The 25,820-nt window shown below is 44.3% G+C and overlaps 1 protein-coding gene across 1 annotated transcript in view; it reads right to left on the bottom strand.

The window, feature by feature from the left end:
* LOC117365506 (semaphorin-4E-like) overlaps positions 1 to 25,820 on the bottom strand; it is a 142,585-nt gene that overhangs the window by 101,473 nt on the left and 15,292 nt on the right. Inside the window, exon 2 of the mRNA XM_033955983.1 lies at positions 17,969 to 18,114. Coding sequence (XP_033811874.1) covers positions 17,969 to 18,114 — 146 coding nt within the window. The remainder of the gene's footprint in view (positions 1 to 17,968; positions 18,115 to 25,820) is intronic.

A 25,820-nucleotide genomic window follows, 5' to 3' on the forward strand; every position in this document is an offset into this window, starting at 1 on the left:
GAACGCTCTCATGAGGACTGTGTCCAAGACAGCTCCGATGAATTGAAGTCTCTGAGTGGGGATGAGATGAGATTTGGGTAGATTGATCTCGAACCCCAGAAGTTGAAGAAACATGATGGTTTGGTTGGTGGCCAGGAGAACAGGCTGAGATGAATTGGCCTTGATTAACCAGTCGTCCAGGTAAGGAAAGACCTGAAGGTGGTGAGATCGTAGAAAGGCAACCACCACAATCAGACATTTGGTGAACACTCTTGGAGAGGAGGCAAGACCGAAGGGCAGCACCTTGTATTGGTAATGACAACGATTGATCATGAAGCGTAGGTACTGTCTGGAGGCCAGATTGACCGGTATATGAGTGTATGCTTCTTTGAGATCGAGTGAACATAGCCAGTCGTCTTGATTGAGAAGAGGGTAAAGAGTGGCCAGAGAAAGCATTTTGAATTTCTCCTTGACCAAGCATTTGTTTAGATCGCAAAGATCTAGAATGGGTCTTAGATCTCCTGTCTTTTTGGGGACTAGAAAATAATGGGAGTAGAATCCCTGCCCTCTCTGATCTAGAGGAACTTCCTCTATAGCGTTCAGAAGGAGGAGGGATTGAACCTCTTGAAGAAGGAGGGAAGACCGAGGAGTGTTGAAAGCAGATTCTCTTGGCAGACTTTGGGCAGGAGGTGTCTGAAAGTTGAGAGTGTAGCCGTGGCGGATGATGTTGAGGACCCACAGGTCCGAGGTGATGATTTCCCAACGGCTTATGAAATGTATAAGGCGTCCTCCTATGAGCTGTGGAAGATGAGTAGAAGGAGGAAGATTGGCTATGTCCCAGAGAACCAAGTCAAAAGGGCTGAGTTGACTTTTGAGAAGGAGGAGGTTTCACTTGCTGTTGCTGCTGGGCAGGTCGAGCAGGTTGCCTCTGTTGCTGCCTCTGACGTCTGGGTTGTTGCTGTATTTGAGGTAAGGGACGAGCCACAAACCTTCGTTGGTAGGCCGATTGTTGACGAAAAGGCCTAGAAGGTGGGGTCTTCTTCTTTGTCTTAAGGAGAGTATCCCATCGAGTCTCATGAGCTGAAAGTTTCTGAGTAGTAGAGTCCATGGATTCTCTGAACAGCTCATCCCCTAAGCAAGGTGCATTGGCCAGTCGATCTTGGTGATTGACATCGAGTTCGGACACTCTGAGCCAGGCCAGTCATCGCATAGCCACTGACATAGCCGTGGCTCTAGAGGTCAGCTCAAAAGTGTCATAGATTGATCTGACCATGAACTTGCGCAGTTGCAAGAGCGATGAAGAAGTTTGGCGAAAGGCTGATTTCTTACGGTCAGGGAGATATTTCTCAAAAGATGACAAACTTTGAATAAGATGCTTAAGATAAAAGGAAAAATGGAAAGCATAGTTTCCTGACCTGTTCGCTAGCATTGCATTTTGATACAGCCTTTTGCCAAACTTATCCATGGCCTTACCTTCCCTGCCAGGAGGGACAGAAGCATATACACTAGCCCCCGTGGATTTCTTTAAAGTAGACTCTACTAATAAAGACTCATGGGGGAGTTGAGGCTTGTCAAAGCCTGGAATTGGTATAACCTTATATAAGGAGTCCAGTTTACGGGGAGCTCCTGGAATGGTCAAGGGTGTCTCTAGATTTTTGTAAAATGTCTCTCTTAAAATGTTATGGAGAGGCAGCTTGAGAAATTCCCTTGGAGGCTGGTCAAAGTCAAGAGCATCTAAAAATGCCTTGGATTTTTTGGATTCAGCCTCCAAGGGAATAGATAAAGAGTCACACATCTCTTTAAGAAAAGAGGTGAAAGAAGTTGCATCAGGTTTGGAAGATGGATCAAAACCAGAAGGATCCTCGTCCCCTGATGAACACTCTCCCTCAGAGAGGAAAGGCTCTTCTGAATCACCCCACAGATCAGGGTCCCTCACCTGAAAACTGCGGTCTCGTGACTCCGGTGTGGAGGGTTCTAGGTGTCGAGTTTTATGAGTCAACTTACCAGACCTCTGTGAACCGGTACCGGGAGATGTTAAGGGTTGTGCCGGTGCCGATGTTTGAACAGCCTGGTGTCTCGGTTCCGGTGCCAAGACTGGCATTGATACCGAAGAAGTGATGTGCCCCGGTACCGACAAAGTGGATGCCGATAAAGGGGGCTGCTGCACCGTCGGCTCAGACCGGACCGGGACTGGAAGGCTCGGAGTCAAAAGAGCAGGGAGTAGCTGTTGGAGTTGTTCCTTTAGCTGGACCTGCAGGACTGCGGCAATGCGCTCGTCCAATGAAGGCACCGGTACCGCTTTTTTCTTCTGCGGTACCTTGGGTGCCGCTCTACACTCCGAAGAGGAACCCGATGTCGAGGGGCTCACCTCAATCGGAGCGGAGCGCTTCCTTGGGTGCCTCGTGGTCGGCAGGATTGGACTCGCTGCTACTGAGACCGGAGGACGCTCCAACGGGGAAGGCTTCTTAGCCGGCTTACCTGCGGGGTGTGACACCGGCGCGGTATCGCGCGGTGTCGACGAAGTAGATGCCGACTGAGATGGAGCCGACGTCGGTGCCGGTGGTGCGGAATCAGACATCTCGGCGCCGAACAATAACTGCTGCTGTATCTGGCGGTTTTTAAGTGTTCTCTTCTTTAAAGTCGCACAGCGGGAGCAGGTAGACGCTCGATGGTCAGGACCAAGACACTGCAGACACCAGTTGTGTGGGTCTGTCAGTGAAATTGGTTGAGCGCACCGCTGGCACTTTTTAAACCCGGGTTGAGGGGGCATGAAAGTGAATACAGCTTCTGCCAAATCGAAGGCCGAGGCCTCGATGATGGCAATAGGCCCCGCCGGGGCTAACCGAAAACTGAAGAAAAAAAAAAATTAAGTTTTTTTTTTTTAAGAAAAGAAACAACGGAAATAAAATTTCCAAAAGGGTTTACGCGAGCGGGAAGGCAATATTAAGTAGAAAAAAGAACTTTCAACAGCCGTTGAAAGAAACACGTCTTCTTAGCTCCGCGGAAACTAAGAAACTGGGGACCGCGCGCCTCTGTTGGGCGGGAAGGCACTCGCGCGTGCGCGGTGCGGCCTACCAGAACTTTCCAAGTTCTTAGAGTGCAATCATTCTAAAATTGTCCGTACCGGGGCTCCGTCGGTGCCGTCACCCATCAGTCAAGAATATGCTGCCTGCTTGTCCTGGGATAATTAAATTTCTCTGGTTTTAAATCTACTACTTAGTAGCTTCAACCTAGTTCTAGTATTTTTAGAAAGAGTAAATAAGCGATTCCCATCTGCCCTAGGCTATTCCTCTATCTTCAACTTAAATGGAATGGCTAAACCCATCACCTAGATTACTGCAACTTGCTTCTCACAGGTCTTCCACTAACCATCTCTCTCCCTTCAATCCATTCAAAATTCTGCTATGCGACTTATATTCAGCCAGTGTTGCTATTCTCATATCATCTTTTCTCAAGTCACTTCAATGGCTCCATATCCATTTCCGCAAACAGTTCAAACTCCTCTTATTGACTTACAAGTGCATTTACTCTGCAGCTCTACAATCTCACTCCCTATACTCCTCCTCAGTAACTCTGCTCATCAGGTAAGTCTTTCCTATCTGTACCCTTCTCCTCTACTGCCAATTCCAGGCTACGTCCCTTTTCTCTTGTTGCACCTTACGCCTGGAACAGACAGCCTGAGTCCATAAGTCAGGCTCCATATCTGGTAATGTTCAAATTTAGGCTAAAAGCCCATTTTTTAAAAATTGCTTTTAACTCAAAATTCCCACTCGCTTGTAAAGCTTCCGTGCCTGTTTTCATTATTCTATATGTCCTGTTTGCTTGATTAAAGATTCAAGAGAGCTTACAATCTAATGTTCAGCACTGCATATGGCTAATAGCGCTATAGAAATGATAAGTAGTAGTAGTAGTAACATAATCAGTGAAAGAGAAGTTTCTTCTCTCTTGAGGTGATGATGGATCAGAAAGGACTCCTTAGGACTCCTTCTCGTCTGAATCAGATGAGCAGTCACTCCCAATCAGACTCTACACCAGAAGACAGAAATAATCTCAGCCTGGATCAGCTCGGTGGTGTCAATGCCCATGCCTTGAAGGGCACTGAGATACAGCCTTGCTCTCTGACTCCAAGGAAGCTTTATTCTCTAATGTTGAAGGCAGTACTGCATGGGCTAATGCTGATGCCAGTACTTCTCATGGTACCGATGCTGAAGATTGCTCCACAGGCCTAGTATAAGCTTCAGGAAGGTACGTGGGCTGAGCCTCAACTCGTGCAAGCGCCCCTGATGACTGAGCAGTGTGCAGCTACAGAATATATGCCAGTTCCTCCCTGACTATGGTTCAATTCCATTCAGTGAAGGTAGGCATTGGCAAAGGCTGGGAAACCAGAGCAAGGTCAGCCTGAGGAGTAGTGGGTGCTGAACTGGAAGTAGGAACCTGACTGCCCAGAGACTGATGCAACCAAAGAGGGGAAGATATTTTCTTGATGCCAGCATTTCTTAGGTATTGGCAATGCCGATGCCTTGACACCGTGCATCGAAGACTACGACTATGCATTTATAAAGCACTACAGGGTATACGCAGTGCTGTACAAAAGAGATTAGGTTCTTACCTTGCCAATATATTTTCTAGTAAATAGGTGTGTCATTCTGGACAAGAGGGTTATTTCCAGTACCTGTGAGCCATGCAGAAGGAATCCACTCCGGTTTTTTAATCCTTCCTACATCACAGAGGGTTCTGCTGCCCCCTACAGTTAGTTCCAAAGCAGGCAATAGCCTCTTCTAGAAACAGTTGTGAAGAAGGGGAATGGGGAAACTCCCTGAAGAATGTCTGTTCTGCTCTGAAATTATAACAAACAATCCAAATAGCGCAACAAGCATGCCAATTGGAAACATTTATGGAGCTCAAATACCCCAAAGAGACCTAGCACTTGACTATTTTTAATATCTGTACGATCTGACTAGCATCCAACTGTCAGGTTTGGATATGAACATTCTGAGTGAGACATTAGGCAGGCGGAGAAAAGGAATGACATAGTGGGGATCCAGAATGACACACCTATCTACTAGAAAAGATATTAGCAAAGTGAAAACCTTATCTCTTTTTCTAGTGCAATAGGTGTGTCATTCTGGAGGAGCAGGACATATAAAAACAGTCCCAGAAATATAGGGTGGGACCACTGAGTCAGCTCATAACACTGAGGACCCAAAGGCAGAGACATCTTACCTCCACATCCACACTGTAAAACTTGGACCAAGTTACTGCCCTACAAATCTCTTCAGCGGAGAGACCGCCTGAGCTTCTGCCTAAGATGAAGCCACATTTCTAGTTGAATGCACCTTTACAGAAACAGGAGAATGCTTCCCAGAAACAATATATGCTGACAAAATGGCCCTATGGATCCCTCTGGCAATTGTGGCCTTGGAAGCAAATGCACAGTGTCTAGTTGAATTTGTCAGCACAAAAAGATGGTCAGATAGCCTGAACTCATTGGTGACCTCCAAATATCAGAAAAGCACCCTTTTAACATCCAACTTCTTCAGAATCCGGTCCTTTTTCTTGGAACCTGTGGCAATCTAACTTCCTGATTGACATGGAACACCAAAACCACGTTTGTCAGAAAGGAAGGAACTGTGCGCAAAGAGACTTCAACTTAAGTAAATTTAAGGAAAGGCTCTCTGTAAGAAAGAGCCTGTAACTCTGAGACCCTTCTCACTGAGGTAATGGCCACCAGAAAAACTGTTTTGAGTGTCAGATCCATCAATGACGCTTCCTTCAGTGGCTCATATGGAGCCTGGCTGAGACCCTGCATAACCATGTTAAGTTCCCAAGAAGGGAATGGAGGTTTTACCGGGGGCCTAATACACAGTGCTCCCTTTAGGAATCTGGCTACATGTCCAGATCAGATACCAGTATAGATCTGCGGTCTGAAGCCTTAAAACAATAGAGTCTTGCTACCTGGACTTTAAGGGCTGCCACTGTAAGGCCCTTGTCAAGGCTAGGAAGCAGGACTCTTGTTTTAAGGCTTGAGACTGTAGATTTACACTAGCATCTCATCTGGACATAGATTCCTAAAGGGAGCACTGCATATCAGGCCTCTGGTAAAACCTCCACTCCCTTCTTGGGATCTTAACGTGGGTTTCCAGGGTTTCAGCCAGACTCCATATGAATGAGTCCATTAAGGGCCGGCCGAATTACAGCTTGTAACCACTCTGGATGAGTTCCAGAACCCAACGGTCTGTGAATATCTGAGCCCAGGCCTACACAAAATCCAAAAGCTGTTCCCCTATCTTGAGGGGAATCACTACAGACCTAGTGTCATTGTGACTTTTTAGAGGTTGAAGCAGGATGGGAATTGGAGGCCTGATTTCATCTAGGTCTGGTTAACCTTTATCTATATCAAGTTTCAAGTTTTATTATTTTTAATATACCAACCATCAACATGTATCTGACCAGTTTTACTCCTCTTGAGTACTGCTGAGGCTACCTGAAGCCATAAAAATTAGAGTGCCTTGAGCCTCTAGAGCAGTGGTCTCAAACTCAAACCCTTTGCAGGGCCACATTTTGAATTTGTAGGTACTTGGAGGGCCTCAGAAAAAAAGAGTTAATGTCTTATTAAAGAAATGACAATTTTGCATGAGGTAAAACTCTTTATAGTTTATAAATCTTTCCTTTTGTTAAGTCTTAATAATAATATTGTAATTTATAGCTAAAGAGACATAGAATCAAGAAACTGTTTTATTTTACTTTTATGATTATGATAAACATACCGAGGGCCTCAAAATAGTACCTGGCGGTCCGCATGTGGCCCCCAGGCCGCGAGTTTGAGACTACTGCTCTAGAGGTTCTGGGTCTGCTGTCGGGCAAAGATTTTGGACAATGTTCTGCTATGTTGGTCATGAGTTCATTCAGTCTTTTACAAAACATTTGCCCCTTGAAAGGAAGTCTGAGAGTAACCTTGGAGGCTGAGTCACCAGCTAATTACCTGATCTAGAGCACCCTGTGGGCTGAAATTGAATAAGCCGAAACTTTGCTCATGACTCTGATAATGTTGTTAAGAGCATATGCCACGTGATCCTTTCCTGCTAAGCCTTGTCACTCTCCCGCTCAAGACTGGTATGACAGGCACGGGTCACAAAGAAGGCTTTGATTCCTAAGGCCAAAGCCTCAAAATTAATAATAATAATTTTATTTTCTTATCTTATATACCACCAGACTAAAATGGTTCTCTAGGCGGTTCACAACAAATGAAGCTGGTACATACAAAGCAGATAAAAGTACATCAAATTATGAATATAAAGAACTCAATTGAAAAATAAACATGAAATATTTGGATACAAGCCTGTCAAATAGTTGTGTCTTTAACAATTTTCTAAAATTGTCTTTTGAGAACCACATCCACTCTGTAATCCTGCATATTCTTTAACACCACACCTCCCCTTGCTTGTGAGGAAGTGCGCTCTGTAACCTGTGCTACCAAGGAATCCACCTTGGGCTGAGCGCACAGCTGGTGACACTCCAGTGCCATCAGATACAGCTGAGCTATCATCCTGGAAACTTTTAAGGGACCCTTCAGGAGCATTCCAATGCTCCATGACCAATATATTAATATCAGGATACCAGGGAAATGTAGAAGACTGGGCTCTTAATACAGGAGGAATACACTCTTAATACAGGAGGAAATAATCAGATCCAACAGAGTTGAGGGTTTGAATAGACAGAGAACCATGGGATCATTTCCCAGATCAAGTGCCACCACAGGGTCTAAAATTCCTGACAGTGATCCTGCAACCCCTGACAGGGAGGACACGCCCTGGGACAGCAATGGCATATAAGAGGCCCATCATCATCTGAGGAAGGTCCCCTCAGGAAGGTCCCTTAAACCTAGGCAGCCAGCGAGGTAGACACACTCTCGGAGCCACTGCCTCCTTGTGTGCTGTCAGAAATGTTGCCAGATTTCCCCTTGGAAGGTCGGCTTTCCTAAAAGGCTTTCTACATCAAATTAAATTCCAGAGAAAATGCTGAACTAGCAGCACTCAATCTCCTGAAGAGGACTACAGCTTACATTTCTTTGGCTCCACAGCCTCCACGCTCTTGTGCTTAGGATGACTGCCATTCCAGGGCCCTGGGGCTTCCTGCCTGTTTTCAGCCCTAGAAACCAAATGGGAAGCCAAACCTTACTCACTGTGATCTGTGTCAAAGTTAGTACTGTGTTGGCAATGTGGTGCAGCCTGCCTCAGCTCCAAAGATAGCTGGATCTGGAAGAAGAAATCACTGCCTCAACAGAATGTCCTTACAGTGCTGAATCTTTGGACTGCCAGTCTAAGTAGTGTCTGACTGAGCCTCCAACCCCATGGACTGCGGATGCAACAAAAAAGAGGGAAGGCAAAACACAACTAGAACCCTGAGAGACCCCGCTGAGTTCCCTACAGATTCTTCTGCGCTCAAACCCCTGCAATGCATAAGTGAGCAAGGCAACCAGAGGACAGCCCCGAGCTCCAAAAAGGCATTTGCAGGCTGGCTAACAGGTACCACAAAGGATTGGCCTGTCAGCTGAAAACCTCAGTCTGCTTGTCCTCCACACAGGCAGAGCTGGACCCTCGACTAGGGGAATTCTTAGCACCAAAAGTTGAAAAAATATGCAAAACTGCCGATGAAAAATAAAGAAATAAGCAGAGCAGATCAGAAACACTCCTTCTGGCTTGCAAGAACAAGAAAAAAAACTATAGGGGGCAGCAGAGCCCTCTGTAAAGTAGGAGGGATTATTTCCTCTGTTAAATCTTATTTCTTCTTCCTCTTCATAGGAAAAAGGGTAAGACTTTGTTAACTCTAATTAAATCCTGGTGCCTGTGGGAAAGTAGGGAAAATCCTGTTATAAATCCTGTGTTTTAGGGTAGCACTGATAGAACCTGCATTTTTTATTAAAATACAGTGTTTTAGGTGGTATAGAGCCTATATTTCTGTCTTACTAGTATTCACAGCCATTGTTTTCTGCTGATTAGGTGGAGAAGGGAGGGGCTCTGTTTTACTAAGGTTAATTGCATTATCTTTGGGACATTGCTGTGAACAAGGCTGCCCTGTGAACTTCTAAAAGCTAAGTTACTCAGCATTTCATATTCTGCTCTTTTCACTGTTTTTTCAGCATTATATCTGCTTAATTTCTCTTCTCATCCCTATTTCTTACTAAAAAAAAAAAAAAAAAAAAAACACAAAAAAATAAACCCTTCTCTTTCCTCTGTTAAATCTTATTTCCTCTTTCCCTTTCCCTTCATAGGAATAAGGGTAAGACTTATAGTCCCACCAACCCCAGGGACCACTATATAATCAGAGACCCATATAATCAGGACTACTCAAATCAAGTCACTTCACAACCAATCAAGATGACCTTTATTCTATGCAATCACTGTGGTGCTTTAATTCCAAGACATACTATTTGGAGGCTTAAGGCTTGCCCCATCTGTCTTCAACTTGCCAGTATTAAGGAGGAGCTCTGCAAACTTAAACAGGAATTGAATACAATTAAAGCAGCTTCCATCACTCCACAAAATCATACCAACTTACCACCTCTACCTCAAAGAATAAAACAGCCCAGGAATAAATGGTTCACAGTAGGCTCAGGAAGACTGCGACATGTAACACAGAAACATCCACCTTCACTAATATTACCTCTACAGAATTCCTTCGCTCCACTAGTGCACTGCGATACTCAAGAAAACAGAAGGGAGGTGGGACTGGAACCAATGAAGGTAACTCAAGAGAACAAGCGCACCCTAAGTACAAATAAAAAAGCCAAAAACAGAAAACTATTACTGTTGGGGGATTCCATCATCAGAGGCATTAACCTTGGAACACAGGGCGAGGAGACCAAAATAGTGAAATGTCTTCCAGGATCCTCAGCTACCAGGAGTTCCAGGCAAATACTGACTATAATTAAGGAAGAAACTAAGGATTTTAACACTGATGTTGTTATCCATCTGGGAACAAATGACCTGGCCAACAACTCCACACTTGCAGCACAGAAAGCTTTTCGGGAGCTTGGTGAGGGCGTGAAACCTTTTGTAAAGACTTTAGCTTTTTCTGAAATACTGCCTGCATATGGAAAGGGAGAGCAAAAAGTGAAAAACACAGAGGACTTTAATAGATGGCTCAGAGCCTGGTGTCATCAAGAAGGCTTCAGGTACATAGGAGGATGTAGAAATACATGGAAGGACAAGAAGCTATATTGCACTGATGGGCTACATATTACTACAGCAGGAAAAAGAAACCTTGCAGAGAAATTTAGACGATATTTTTCTAGGCATTTAAACTAGAAGGTGGGGGTGGTGTATGTACGAAGGACAATTATAGAGACCACCCCCAGCAAAAGAAAAGATGTGATAGTAGTAAAGGCTGCAACATAAGCAATATCAGCAACTCATTTCTTAGTATTGCAACAGAAAGTGAAACGACACAAAAATCCATACGAAAAAGGAGATTATCGCTGAAAAATAGCTGGAAAGCGATGACCACAAATGCTCGCAGTCTAAGCAACAAAGTTCATGATCTGCAAGCCCTGATGTTAAAAGCAGATCTAGATATTGTTGCTATCACAGAGACATGGTTCAGTGAATCACATGGATGGGATGCAAACATACCGGGATATAATCTTTTTAGGAAGAACAGAGATGGTCAAAAAGGTGGAGGAGTAGCTCTCTATGTAAAGATCAGTATCCAAGCGACCAAAATGCAAGGGACCTGGGGAGAGGAAGAAGCGACATGGATTGCTCTGAAAAGAGAAGATGGAACTTCTATCTACGTGGGTGTAGTCTATAGACCTCCGACTCAATCGCAGCAAATTGATAAGGATCTGATTGTGGATATCCAAAAGTTTGGAAGGAAAGAGGAGGTTCTGCTGTTGGGAGATTTCAACTTGCCGGATGCGGACTGGAATGTTCCGTCTGCAGGAATCGGAAAGAAGTAGGGAGATTGTGGATGCCTTTCAAGAGGCTCTGCTCAGACAAATGGTGACGGAACCCACAAGGGAAAAAGCGATATTGGATCTGGTCCTCACAAATGGAGAGAGTATTTCTAATGTTCGAGTGGGTGCTCACCTGGGTAGTAGCGATCATCAAACGGTTTGGTTTGATATAACGGCTAAAGTGGAGAGCGGCCGCACGATACTTAAAGTCCTAGATTTCAAACGTACGGACTTTAATGCAATGGGAAAGTACCTGAAGAAAGAGTTGTTAGGATGGGAGGACATAAGAGAAGTGGAAAGACAGTGGTCTAAGCTGAAAGGAGCGATAAAAATGGCTACGGACCTTTATGTGAAGAAAATCAATATAAACAAGAGAAAAAGGAAGCCGATATGGTTCTCCAACCTAGTGGCTGAGAAAATAAAGGCGAAAGAGTTGGCGTTCATGAAATATAAAAAAACCCAAGAAGAGGAGAGCAGAAAGGACTACAGGGTGAAACTGAAAGAAGCCAAGAGAGAGAAACGTTTGGCGAAGGCACAGGCGGAAAAACAAATGGCTAAAAATGTAAAAAAGGGAGATAAAAATTTTTTCAGATATATTAGTGAAAGAAGGAAGATAAAAAATGGAATTGCTAGGCTAAAAGATGCTGGGAACAAATATGTGGAGAGTGATGAGGAGAAAGCAAATGTGCTAAACAAATACTTCTGTTCTGTGTTCACAGAAGAAAATCCTGGAGAAGGACCGAGATTGTCTGGCAAAGTTACATGAGAAAATGGAGTAGATTCTGCGCCGTTCACGGAGGAGGGTGTTTATGAGCAACTTGAAAAACTGAAGGTGGACAAAGCGATAGGACCAGACGAGATCCATCCCAGTATACTAAGGGAGCTCAGAGAGGTTCTGGCAAGTCCTATTAAAGACTTGTTCAACAAATCTCTGGAGACGGGAGTGATTCCTGGGGATTGGAGGAGAGCAGATGTGGTCCCTATTCATAAAAGTGGTCACAGGGATGAAGCAGGAAACTACAGGCCGGTGAGCCTCACTTCAGTTATTGGAAAAATAATGGAAGTGTTGCTGAAAGAAAGGATAGTGTACTTCCTTGAATCTAATGGGTTACAGGATCCGAGGCAACATGGCTTTACAAAAGGTAAATTGTGCCAAACGAACCTGATTTAATTTTTTGATTGGGTGACCAGAGAGCTGGATCGAGGACATAAGCTAGATGTAATTTATTTGGATTTCAGCAAAGCCTTTGATACAGTTCCTCATAGGAGGCTGTTGAACAAACTTGAAGGGCTGAAGTTAGGACCCAAAGTGGTGAACTGGGTCAGAAACTGGCTGTCGGACAGACGCCAGAGGGTGGTGGTTAATGGAAGTTGCTCGAAGGAAGGAAAGGTGACTAGTGGAGTCCCTCAGGGTTCGGTGCTGGGGCCAATCCTGCTCAATATGTATGTGAGTGACATTGCTGAAGGGTTAGAAGGAAAAGTGTGCTTTTTTGCAGATGATACCAAGATTTGTAACAGAGTAGACACCGAAGAGGGAGTGGAAAATATGAAAAAGGATCTGCAAAAGTTAGAGAAATGGTCTAATGCCTGGCAACTAAAATTCAATGCAAAGAAATGCAGAGTAATGCATTTGGGGATTAATAATAGGAAGGAACCGTATATGCTGGGAGGAGAGAAGCTGATATGCACGGACAGGGAGATGGACCTTGGGGTGATAGTGTCCGAAGATCTAAAGGCGAAAAAACAGTGTGACAAGGCAGTGGCTGCTGCCAGAAGGATGCTGGGCTGTATAAAGAGAGGCGTGGTCAGTAGAAGGAAGAAGGTGTTGATGCCCCTGTACAGGTCATTGGTGAGGCCCCACTTGGAGTATTGTGTTCAGTTTTGGAGACCGTATCTGGCGAAGACGTAAGAAGACTTGAGGCGGTCCAGAGGAGGGTGACGAAAATGATAGGAGGCTTGCGCCAGAAGACGTATGAGGAGAAACTGGAAGCCCTGAATATGTATACCCTAGAAGAAAGGAGAGACAGGGGAGATATGATTCAGAAGTTCAAATACTTGAAGGGTATTAACGTAGAACAAAATCTTTTCCAGAGAAAGGAAAATGGTAAAACCAGAGGACATAATTTGAGGTTGAGAGGTGGTAGATTCAGGGGCAATGTTAGGAAATTCTACTTTACGGAGAGGGTAGTGGATGCTTGGAATGCGCTCCCGAGAGAGGTGGTGGAGAGTAAAACTGTGACTGAGTTCAAAGAAGCGTGGGGTGAACACAGAAGATTTAGAATCAGAAAATAATATTAAATATTGAACTAGGCCAGTTACTGGGCAGACTTGTACGGTCTGTGTCTGTGTATGGCCGTTTGGTGGAGGATGGGCAGAGGAGGGCTTCAATGGCTGGGAGGGTGTACAAGGGCTGGAGTAAGTCTTAACAGAGATTTTGGCAGTTGGAACCCAAGCACAGTACCGGGTAAAGCTTTGGATTCTTGCCCAGAAATAGCTAAGAAGAAAAATTAAAAAAAAATAAAATAAAATAAAATAAAAATTTTAAATTGAATCAGGTTGGGCAGACTGGATGGACCATTTGGGTCTTTATCTGCCGTCATCTACTATGTTACTATGTTACTAAATACAGAGTGAATTCCTTCAGTACAGCTCACAGGCACTGGGATATATCCCAATCATCCACAATGACACACTTATTTGCACTAAAATAATCTTTAGTACATATAAGAGATGATGGTCCCTACTCAAAAAGCTTACAATCTAAGCAAAAACAGACAGAATGCAAGGGAGTTGACTGATACTTGTGCTCCCCCAATGCTCATCATCACAGTCCTTCAGCACCAACAAGGATGACGCTGAACTCATACTCATTCTCAGTGCCAATGCTGATCAGTTCCAAGGCCTACTATCAGCACCCAATGTAAAGAGAGGTGGAGACCTCCTTGATGCCAGTGCACTCCCAGTGTGTTCTAAGTTTTGGGAAGCCATCAATATTAATGCTTCCAGTGCTACTGTTGATGAACTGGCCATCGATGAGCCAAAATGTTTCTCCTGTTGAAAATGCTGCGCCTTCTGTGTTCTCAACTGCATTTGAAAACAGACAGAAAAAGAGATTATGTACTTACCCTGGTAAGCTCTTTTCCAGTAGATAGGTGAGACATTCTAGAGTCTAGATTGTAGGGTTATTTCCCTTTAGTTGCATGTTTGCAGAGGGAATCTACTTTTCACTCTGCCTCTATAGTACTTCACTGTGCAGTTTAGCGCCCTCTACAGTTAGTACCCAAGCATAAAAAGCCACCCAAAATACGTGAAGTAGAGGCACCTGTAGCAACAGGCTCAAACCAACTCAAGAATTCAACCAACGTTAAAGTGAAATGCCAACGCAGGCTTCAAAGAAGCTGAGAAACCACTCCCCAATAAATGGAAACATATATACAAATTCTTTCTAGCCTTCAAGGGCTGACAGGCATCCAAGAAACAGCTTGGAGAAGCATAAACAGACTGAAAACTGTAAGCAGGCACAGTAAATACTGGGTGGGAGTCTAAAATATCTCACTTATCTACTGGAAAACAGTTTAGCAGGGTAAGTACATAATCTCTTTTTCTAGTGCAATAGGTGAGACATTCTAGACAGTAGGGATGTACAAAAGCATTCCCCTTAAAAAAAACTAGGGTGGGCTTGCTATGCCGACCTGTAAGACTGAGGACCCCAAGGCAGAGTCCTGTCTTGCCACCCCATCCACTCTGAAGAACTTGGCAAACATGTGAAGAGAAGAACATGTCGCTGGCTTGCAAATCTCCACAAGGGAGACGGATCTAGCTGCGGCCCACAAAGAGGCCACACTTCTGGTAGAATGCACCTTGACAGAAACAGGAGACTGAGTCCCTGCAAGAATGTAAGCTGACGAAATGGCCCTATGGATCCGGCTGGACATCGTGGCCCTGGAAGCGAGAATGCCCTGCTTAATAGAATGAGTCAGCACAAACAAATGGTCAAAAAGATGGAACTCGTTGGTGACCTCCAAGTAACACAGAAGAACTCTGCGCACATCCAGTTTCTTCAACAGGTGATCCTGAGACTGGGAATCTGTCAGCTGAAAGTCAGGCAAACACACGTTTCGATTGCCAGGGAAAACCGAAACCACGTTCGATAAGCAGGAAGCCACTGTCCGAAGGAAAAACCCCCTCTCCGAAATTCAGAGGAAAGGGTCTCTGCAAGACAAAAGCCATAGTTCTGCCACCTACACCTGTAATGGCGACCAGAAAAAAAAGGTCTTGAGTGTTAAGTCCAATGATTCTGGGATCTAAAACAGGAGAGCCCAGACATATGGACTCAAAGAGAAGCCACTATAAGGCCTTTATCCAAACTAGACTGAAGAAAGGCAAAAATTAGCGAGATTGGAGCTGACTTAGGGTCTACCTAGACCTGTGCACATCAATCATGGAAGGCTTACCATGCATAAAAACATAAGAAAACAACAGTAGCCTTACTGGATCAGACCAATAGTCCATCTAGCCCAGTATCCCATCTTCACTGAGGCCAATTCAAGTCATAAGTATCTGACAAAAACCCAAATAGTAGCAGCATTCCATACTACCTTTTCATGTCTGTTTCAACAGCAGACTATGGACTTTTCCTCCAGGAATTTGTCCATACCTTTTTTAAAACCAGCTACATTAACTGCTCTTACCACATCCTCTGGCAACGCGTTCCAGAGCTTGACTATTCTCTGAGTGAAAAAACATTTCCTCCTACTGGTTTTCAAAGTATTACTCTGTAATTTCATCGAATGCCCCCTAGTCTTTGTAAATCTTGATGCAGTAAAAAAAAATTGATCTACTTGTAGCATAAGCCGACACAGCAGACGACTTGGTAGACTTCAGAAGAGAATCCACAACCAGGGCAGAATATTCTGTCGCTCTAAGGCTGCGTGCTCAAGAGCCAAGCCGTAAGATCCTCCATGGATACCGGACCCTATGTGAAGAAGTCCTGATAGATGCTCAGTCGAAGGCTGGAACCTCTGCGCAGGCACAGCTAATCTGCTTATCATGTTCTGCAAAGCCAATCTGAAGACACCAGAATGATGTGGCCTGAAAGAGCCGTGATCCTCCGAAGGACACGGCCAAACATCGATCAAGGAGGAACAAACATACTGGAGAATCTCTGGAGGCCACGACTGCACCAGAGCGTTGAGCCCCTCTGGAGGCCACGGCTGCACCAGAGCGTCGAGACCCTCGATTCTGGGCTCAGATCATCGATTGAAGAAGTGATTTGCTTTCTTGTTTCTTGTGGCCTTGAGGTCTACTATTGCTCGGAACACCTCTGGGGACAGAACCCACTCGCCTGGATCCAGAGTCTATCTGCTGAGGAAGTCTGCTTGAATGCAATTTACTCCCGCCACCTGCACTGCTGACAGCACTAGTATATGACGCTTCATTCAATGAAAAGGAACATGGGCTGCCTGAGCCAGAGGAGTGCTCTTGATTCCTCCCTGGCGAGACGGCAGCTACTGTCGTTGCATTATTGGAGAAGATCTGAACTGCTTGGCCTTTCAGAATCTTCTGTAATCCCATCAGAGCTAGTTGAATGGCTCTGAGCTCCAATTACACTGAAGCAACTGGGTATCATCTTTTGACATTAAAAAAAAAAAAAAAAAAGAATTCAGGCCAAATTAAGCTCCTTAGTTTTTGAAGCAAAAAGGGGCACACTTAAATTGAGTATGACACTCTGGCCTACACACTGCAAAAGCTAGAGGAATCTAACAGCTACAAAAAAACTAAAGAAATGCATGGGTTTGAATAAAAAGCAATTATTTGTACTAAAATAAAGAAAATAGGAAATAAAAAACAAACTAAAAGGTAATACTAAGTTTGCAAAGAAATGTTGAGATGAGACAACAAGATACAATGTAGAGAAATGTAAAGTCTTGCACGTAGGAAACAGAAACCCAAGATACAGCTACACGATGGGAGGGTTGTTATTGAGTGAGAGTACCCAAGAAAGGGGCTTGGGGGTAATAGTCGACAAGACAATGAAGCCATCTGCGCAGTGCGCAGCGGCAACTAAGAAAGCGAATAGAATGCTAGGCATAATCAGAAAGGGTATTACAACCAGAACAAAAGAATTTATCCTGCCGTTGTATCGGGCGATGGTGCACCAGCATCTGGAGTACTGCGTCCAATATTGGTCACCATACCTAAAGAAGGATATGGCGATACTCGAGAGGGTTCAGAAGAAAGCGACACATTTGATAAAAGGTATGGAAAACCTTTCATACACTGAAAGATTGGAGAAACTGAGGCTCTTTTCCCTGGAGAAGCGGAGACTTAGAGGGGACATAATAGAGACTTACAAGATCTTGAAGGGCATAGAGAAAGTGGAGAGGGACAGTTTCTTCAAACTTTCAAAAACTACAAGAACGAGAGGCCATTCGGAAAAATTAAGAGAGGACAGATTCAGAACCAATGCTAGGAAGTTCTTCATCCAACTGGTGGTAGATACCTGGAATGCGCTTCCAGAGGGTGTGATAGGATAAGGTACGGTATTGGAGTTCAAGAAGGGTTTGGACAATTTTCTGAAGGAAAAGGGGATAGAAGGGTACAGATAGAGGGTTACTATACAGGTCCTGGGCCGGTGGGCCCCCGCGTGAGCGGACTGCTGGGCATGATGTCTGACCCAGCAGAGGCACTTCTTATGTTCTTATCCTCTCTTCTGCAAAAAGACGAAGACTGGTCAGTCGGCACTTACACATCAAGCAGGAAGGCACCTGCACATGAGCAGTGTAGTGCTGCTAGAAACTTCTAACTACAACTTGCTAGCAAGCGTCCATGTTGGATGATGTCACCCAGAGGTGAGAATAGGAAGGCCTGCTTATCCTCAGAGAACTTTATTTGAAGAGCAGGTGACCCATGACCCATTTTGCTCTAAAGACTGAAAAATATACAGTAATCCTTATTTAATCAAATAGATAGAGAAATAAAGCCTAGCTTGAATCAAGTTCTATATAAAACCTGTAAGTGCATTTTTAGGCTTACCATGGCTATTTCTCTAGAAATATCATTCAGTTCCACCAAAAACAGAGCATCTCTGGCTCCAATAAGCAAAGTGTCAGATTCTTCAGTGAAAAGCAGGGTAGAAAAATTAGCAAAGCCTGGTTTCATAAACACTTTTATGATGTCATCTGAAAAGAGAAACATTTTAAAAATGGTTTATTAACTACAAATTAGAGAGATAAGTTTCTTTGTAATCTGTGACACTGATTACTATATATTCTTATGATCACAGCTATGGTCCAATTAGAAATTTTTCTTTTATAATTATACAAAATACATTATTTAAAATATAATTGTGAAGTGCTCAGACCAGAAAACCCATATGGTAGTGATGTCACTACAATGAGGTTTACAAGGGGACCATCATCGCCTTCACAAGTCCCCTGCCCTCCCTGTATACTAAAACCTATCTATTAAGTACATTCAGCTTGTGGTACTTATCTGTGTTGGGGAGCGATTAGATGTTGATTCTCATTGGTGACTTATTGAAATTAAAGTGCAGGTGCTTCAGTAAAATCCTGAATGTTTTTTTCTTTTTTCTTTTCTTAACTAAATTCCCGTCCCTCCGACCCGGATTTCGTTTCTTCGTCAGGGAGGGACACTCATAAAGGCTCGCTACGTGCAGGAGCAGTCAAAGTGGACGGCCCGTCCACTTTGACTGCTCCTGCACGTAGCGAGCCTTTCTTTATGAGTGTCCCTCCCTGACGAAGAAACGAAATCCGGGTCGGAGGGACGGGAATTTAGTTAAGAAAAGAAAAAAGAAAAAAACATTCAGGATTTTACTGAAGCACCTGCACTTTAATTTCAATAAGTCACCAATGAGAGTCAACATCTAATCGCTCCCCAACACAGATAAGTACCACAAGCTGAATGTACTTAATAGATAGGTTTTAGTATACAGGGAGGGCAGGGGACTTGTGAAGGCGATGATGGTCCCCTTGTAAACCTCATTGTAGTGACATCACTACCATATGGGTTTTCTGGTCTGAGCACTTCACAATTATATTTTAAATAATGTATTTTGTATAATTATAAAAGAAAAATTTCTAATTGGACCATAGCTGTGATCATAAGAATATATAAAAATGGTTTATGCCATAAATTAGCTAACTAACCCCCCCTTTTTACTAAAATGCAATAGGAGTTATTAGCACATGAAGCCACACTGAATGCTCCGTAGGGCTCCCGACGCCCATAGGAACTCTATGAGCATCGTGGTTTAGTAAAAAAAAAAAAAAGGGGGGGGGAGGTAAATAAAATCTGTTTTCTCAGTTTGTGTTTACACACTGTCTTCATTACTTAGCATTTGCCATCTTCTCCCCATATCATCAGTGGTCAAGAATATCACAAATTACTTCAAAGTCAACAGCTGTCAATTTCATAATGCCTCGGTGTAAGTATTCCTTGAAAACTGTATACCATTATGGACACCCTATCTCAAAATAAAGATAGAGAAACTATCCAGGATTTCTCAACCTAAAGAAGAGATGATAAAGGATACAATAGAGGTTTATAAAATCATGCATGGGTGGAATGAGTAAATAGGGGATGATTATTTACCCTTACCAAGACACTAGAGGTCAAACTAAGAAGTAGCAGATTATGAACAAATCTAAGAAAATATTTCTTTGCCAGACGATATAATAAAACAGTTTGCTATCAGAGGGTATAGTTCAGGTTATTTATAAAACATAGTTAATAAAAATAATTGGGCAAATTTCTAGAGCTCAAGTCAGGCTTGAGAACTGCCAGTTTGGGGAATGACAGACAGATATAAAGGGGTAAAGGATCATAGATTTGATATAATGCCTTTCTGTAAATACAACCAAAGTGATTTACATATACTACTGTATATGCAAGTACATTTTTTATGTCCCTAGTGGGTTCACAATCTAAGTTTTGTACCTGGTTGGTCACTGTGGAGTGCTCTTGGGGGAATTCTGCGCAATTGTGGAATACAGAATTTGCGTAGTTTCTGCTACTTTACAGCAAGTTGTTTACCTGTAATAGGTTCTCCATAGACATCAGGGAAATACAGCCACATTTGAGGTGACATCAGCTGACAGAGCCTTGGTGATGGGAGTTCCTCTTCAGCTTAGAGAAATCTTAGATGTCTCTAAGCATGTACAGGAATTCCCGCACTGCCTTGGTCTCCATGCTCTCTCTATCCCTAACAAAGCTGCAGAAGTGTCTCAGTGAAGTATTTAAGCTAAAGCATTTGATTATATTATTAAAAACATAGAAATTATTGTTTGAGGAGGATGGGAGAAGAGGATAAGTGTGACTGCATTTCAATGCTGTCTACGGAGAACCTCTGTTACAGGTAAGCAACTTTGCATTCTCCACAGAGCAGAAAGAAAAATGCAGGCACACTCTTGAGGTGAGTCCACAGTTAAAAGTCACTAAAAATATATTTTACAGTAGATAGGAGAGTCATTCTAGACATGCAGGTTCTCTCTCAATGGCCGCGAACCATCTACAGAAGGAATCCACTCCAGATTTTTTCTCTGTCTCTCCTTTACTTCACATGGAGCTCTGCTGTCACCAAGCAAAAAGCACAGTTACTTACCGTAACAGGTGTTATCCAGGGACAACAGGCAGATATTCTCACTGATGGGTGACGTCACCACGGAGCCCTCGGTACGGACCACTCTAAGAACTTAGAAAGTTCTTGATACCCGCACCGCACATGCGCGAACGCCTTCCCGCTCGACTGAGGCGCGCGGTCCATCAGTTAAGATAAGCCAGCTAAGAAGCCAACCTGGGGAGGTGGGAGGGTTGTGAGAATATCTGCCTGCTGTCCCTGGATAACACCTGTTACGGTAAGTAACTGTGCTTTATCCCAGGACAAGCAGGCATATCTTCTCACTGATGGGTGACCTCCAAGCTAACAGAAAGGGATGGTGGGAAAGTTAGCCATTAAGAAAATAAATTTTGTAACACAGATTGGCCGAAGTGCCCATTCCGCCTGGAGAAAAACTCCAGACAGTAGTGAGAAGTGAAGGTATGAACTGAGGACCAGGTGGCAGCCTTGCAGATATCCTCAATAGGAGTAGACCCGAGGAAAGCAACAGAGGCTGCCATAACTCGAACTTTATGGCCTGTGATACGGCTCTCCAGTGTCAGTCCAGTCTGAGCATAGCAGAACGAAATGCAGGTGGCAAGCCAATTGGAAATCATTCTCTTGGAAATAGGCTGTCCCAACTTATTTGGATCAAATGAGAGAAAAAGTTGGGGATAGGTTCTGTGTGGCTTTGTACGATCCAGGTAATAAGCCAAAGCACGTTTACAGTTTAAAGTATGTAAAGCTTGTTCTCCAGGGTTAGAATGAGGTTTTGGAAAAAACACAGGAAGAACAATAGATTGATTGAAGTGAAAGTCAGAGACAACTTTAGGTAGAAACTTTGGATGAGTACGGAGAACCACATTATCATGATGAAAAACTGTAAAAGGTGGATCCGCAAACTAGTGCATGCAACTCACTGACTCCTGGCAGAAGTGAGAGCAATAAGAAAAAACACTTTCCAGGTAAGAAACTTGAGAGGAGCAGTGGCCATTGGTTCAAACAGAGGCTTCATCAAACTGGAAAGAATCACATTAAGGTCCCAGACTACAGATGGAGGCCTGAGAAGTGGTTTCACATTGAAAAGGCCCTTCATGAATCTGGATACCAGATGGTGAGCGGTGAGAGGTTTGCCCTGCACTGGCTCATGAAAAGCAGTAATAGCACTAAGATGGACTCTAATAGATGTAGACTTAAGACCAGAGTCCGACAGAGAAAGGAGATAATCCAGCACTGATTCCACTGCCAAGGAAGTTGGATCATGATGATGAAGTAAACACCAGGAAGAAAACCGAGTCCACTTTTGTTGATAACATTGCTGAGTGGCCGGTTTCCTGAAAGCATCAATAATTTGACGAACAGGCTGAGACAGGAGTAATTAAGTAGAAGTCAGCCCGAGAGAAACCAAGCTGTCAGGTGTAGAGACTGAAGGTTGGGATGTAAAAGGGATTGACGATTCTGAGTAAACAGAGTAGGAAACAATGGAAGTAGTATGGTTTCCCTGGAACTGAGTTGTAGGAGGAGGGAAAAATCAATGGAAAGCATAATTTCCAGATCAATTGGCAAGCGTAGAATTTTGGAATAAACGTTTGCCAAAACGATCCATAGTTTTACCCTCTCTGCCAGGAGGAACAGAAGCATAAACACTGGCACCTGCAGATTTCTTAAGAGTAGACTCAACAAGGAGAGACTCATGAAGCAGTTGTGGCTTATCAAAATTAGGAAGAGCTACCACCCTGTAAAGAGAGTCCAGCTTCCGGAGAGCTCCTGGAATAGTTAATGGAGTTTCTAAATTTTTATATGTCTCCCTAAGAATGTCATGAAGAGGGAGCTTAAGAAACTACTTAGGAGGTTGATCAAAATCTAATGCATCCAAAAATGCTTTAGATTTTTTAGAATCTGATTCAAGGGGAATGGAAAGCGCCTCTGACATTTCCCTCAAGAACTTAGAAAAGGAGGTATGTTCAGGCTTTGAAACAGGCTCCCTAGAAGAACCATCCTCATCTGAGGAAGCCTCTTCAGCTGTAAGAATAGGTTCCTCGGAGTCCTCCCAAAGATCTGAGTCTTTCGTCGGTGGAACCTGGGAATTGGGTGTCGAAGGCTCGACATGCTTAGTCTTCCGAAGAGACTTGCCTGATTTGACCAACATCGTCTCAGGCGATGTCAATGAAAAACAATGTCGAGCCGAATCTGATATCGCACCGGAAGATAAAACTGTCAGCACCGATGACACTTTCTTAGTGGGTGTCGGTGTCAAGATGATGTCCGCAGCGATGGCTCAGACCTGGTTGATGCTGCCAAAGTCGATGCTGAGACCATGTGCTCAGACCGAACCGACCCCGGAGGAGCCGGTGTTGCCATGACCGGGAGCAATAGTTGTAATTGCTCTCGTAACTGCTCTCGCAATTGCTCTTTAACCACCTCAGCAATTGTGTCCTCGAGAGACTGCACCGGTACCACTTGCTTTTTCATCGGTACCTTGGGTGCCACTCTGCGCTCTGGAGATGAGGAGGCCAATGATGAGGAACTCACCTCTATCGAAGCAGAGCATTTTTTAGCATGCCTCGAGGTCGGCAGGACTTGACTCACTGCAGTAATGACCTGAGGATCTGAAAGGGAAGAAGACTTCTTAGCCGGTTTACTCACGGACACCGAGGGAGAATCCTGCAATGTCGAATGCTGCGAAGTCGATTTCGGCTTAGACTCCGACGCCGGTACCGATGCCAAATCTCCTTCCATAGCAGGCCCGAATAATAATCGCTGCTGGATCTGTCAGTTTCGAAGTGTCCCTTTCTGAAGAGAAGAACAACGAGAACAGGAATTAGCCTTATGGTCCGGCCCGAGCACTGAAGGCACCAACAATGCAGGTCCATGAAGGAAATTGGACGATTACACTGTCTGCACTTCTTAAACCCCTTAGATGGTCGTGACATTGAAGAGAAAACGGCCTCAGCCAAGTCGAAGGTCGAGGCTGAAAAAGAGGCCCCACTGGGCCACGTGTGGAAAAGTGAAAAAGTAAAAAAAATTAAAAAAAAAGAAAAAGAAATAAGGATTAAATCCTAAGAAAAAAGAAGTACTGCGCGAGTAAGAAGGCAGTGAAAAAGACACAAGTCAAAAAAGAGCAACTGACTAGCTCCGCAGAAACAAAACAACTGACGAACCGCGCACCTCCATCGGGCGTGAAGGCACTTGCGCATGGGCGGTGCGGGCATTAAGAACTTTCTAAGTTCTTAGAGTGGTCCGTACCGAGAGCTCCGTGATGACGTCACCCATCAATGAGAAGATATGCCTGCTTGTCCTGGGATAAAGAGCTCCATCGACAAAAGGTGAAGTAGGAACACTCATGGGAATTTTCCCAAGTAGTAACAGTTCTTCTCAAACAAAGTAACATAGAAATACAAACACTGAAACAGCCAACATAGGAACCCAGATAAACTTGAGCCCTGTATAAACTTGAACCTATTATATAGATATCTTCGAAGGCTGACCGGCATCCAAGAATCAGCTTGGAGAGGCATAAACAGATTGAGACAGTAGGCAGGCACAGGAAGGACAGGACAGGAGTCTAGAATGACTCACCTATCTACTGGAAAACATATTATCTCTTTTTTCAGTGCATACTGTAATCTCTTTTTTCAGTGCAATAAGTGAATCATTCTAGACACGTGGGATTGTACCAAAGCAGTCCTAGAAATCTAGGGCATGCTGATTGTGTTGGCCCTCAAAACCGAGGACCTAACGGCAGAGTCCTGTCATGCTGCCATGTCCACTCTGTAAAACTTGGAAAAAAGTATGGAGACTGGACCAGATAACCACCCTGCAAATATCCTCTGGGTAGGCTGCCCTAGCTTCGGCTCCGATGTTGACATTATGCTTGCTGATGGAGAATGGGTGGAGCATCAGGCAACTCCCGCTGGCTGATGACCCTGCTGCAATGGCTATTTCCACTGCTTGTTCCCATGCAGAGACCCACTGGGAGAGAGCAGTTCACCTTACGGGCAGTGCCAAAACAGGGCCCTGGAGGGAGGGAAAGATCTAGTTGTTCTTTGACAATGCAGAGGACCGTGAGGCTGAGACCGAGCCCATGGGAGCCTTCCCTATCTGTGCTCGGTGTTTTGCAGGAGTAGACTGAGAGCTGTTGGCCTGAACTGCAGCTGCTGTGGCTGGAGGTGAAGGGGATGTACTCTTTGTAAGCTCTGATGATTGTTAGCCATGTCCCAAAGAAGCCTTGGTCTTTTCCCAATCAGCTGATGTCAGTGAGGGCAATTTACCTCCTCCAGCTGGTTGAAGCAGTACCCTGGAGAAAGGGAGCAGTGATCCACCTTTCCCAGCAGGCCAAACAAGACCCTGGGCAGAGGGAGTGAGTGGAGCAGCCTATGGTCTCAGCGAAAGCATTTCTCCTGAGCTGTGAACAGAGCGGCCGCTGCTGACTGCGTTGGTTTCCAGAGGGAGTGCTGAGGGGAGCCGCAGCGATCATAAAGTCTGCTGGTTTTGCTGTCTGGAAACTGAAGAGCTTGAAATTGTTGATTGGTTCTATTTTGATTCTTTTGTAAAAAGATGGAAGATCAAATTTCCTGCTTTTTTTTTTTTTTAATTATCTGTGGAATCTGTTCTTAAATGGAGGTTGGATGTCAAATATTAGTATATTTTTCCTTTCCTTTTTGAGAGAGAGAGAGAAAGGAGAGAGCTGCAACCTAGGAGCGGCTAAAGAAAAAACTGACAGGTAAGGGGAGAGCCTCAGAAGGCGGGAGTCCCTGCACATGCCCAGTAAGCCAAAAGCTTACTGTAGCCAGAGGAGAGCACCTACACACAGGATCAGTCCAAGGACTTCATCAACAATTGTGGCTGTATCTCCATGCTTGTCTCCAGAGAACAATGTGGACTTTGAGACAAATATCTGTGATTTGGGAAAAGTCTGAGGTGACCAGAAAAGCTGAGGAAGGGAAACAAAAAGGGCCATCTAGGAGTTGTATAGTTTCCACATGTGCTGATTGCTGTGGCAGTGGACTATAGGAAGGCACCACTATTCTCAACATAGCACCTCACAAGCTAAATTAATGTATTATTTGCAGATTCCTGTGGCACTGAACAGTGGCACAGTAAGGGGAGGGGTTGGATCACCCCGTGCACCGTCTTCACGGGGGTGCCATCGCTTCTCCTCCTCTAGCCCCCTCGTGTACATCTTGAAATGTTTGCCAGCATGAGCATCTTCCACCTGCTGCTTGCACTGGCCTCAGCTCCCTTCTGACATCTCTTCCTGGTCGCAGAACC

This window comes from Geotrypetes seraphini, chromosome 8, assembly GCF_902459505.1.
Source record: "Geotrypetes seraphini chromosome 8, aGeoSer1.1, whole genome shotgun sequence".
NCBI classification, from domain to species: domain Eukaryota; kingdom Metazoa; phylum Chordata; class Amphibia; order Gymnophiona; family Dermophiidae; genus Geotrypetes; species Geotrypetes seraphini.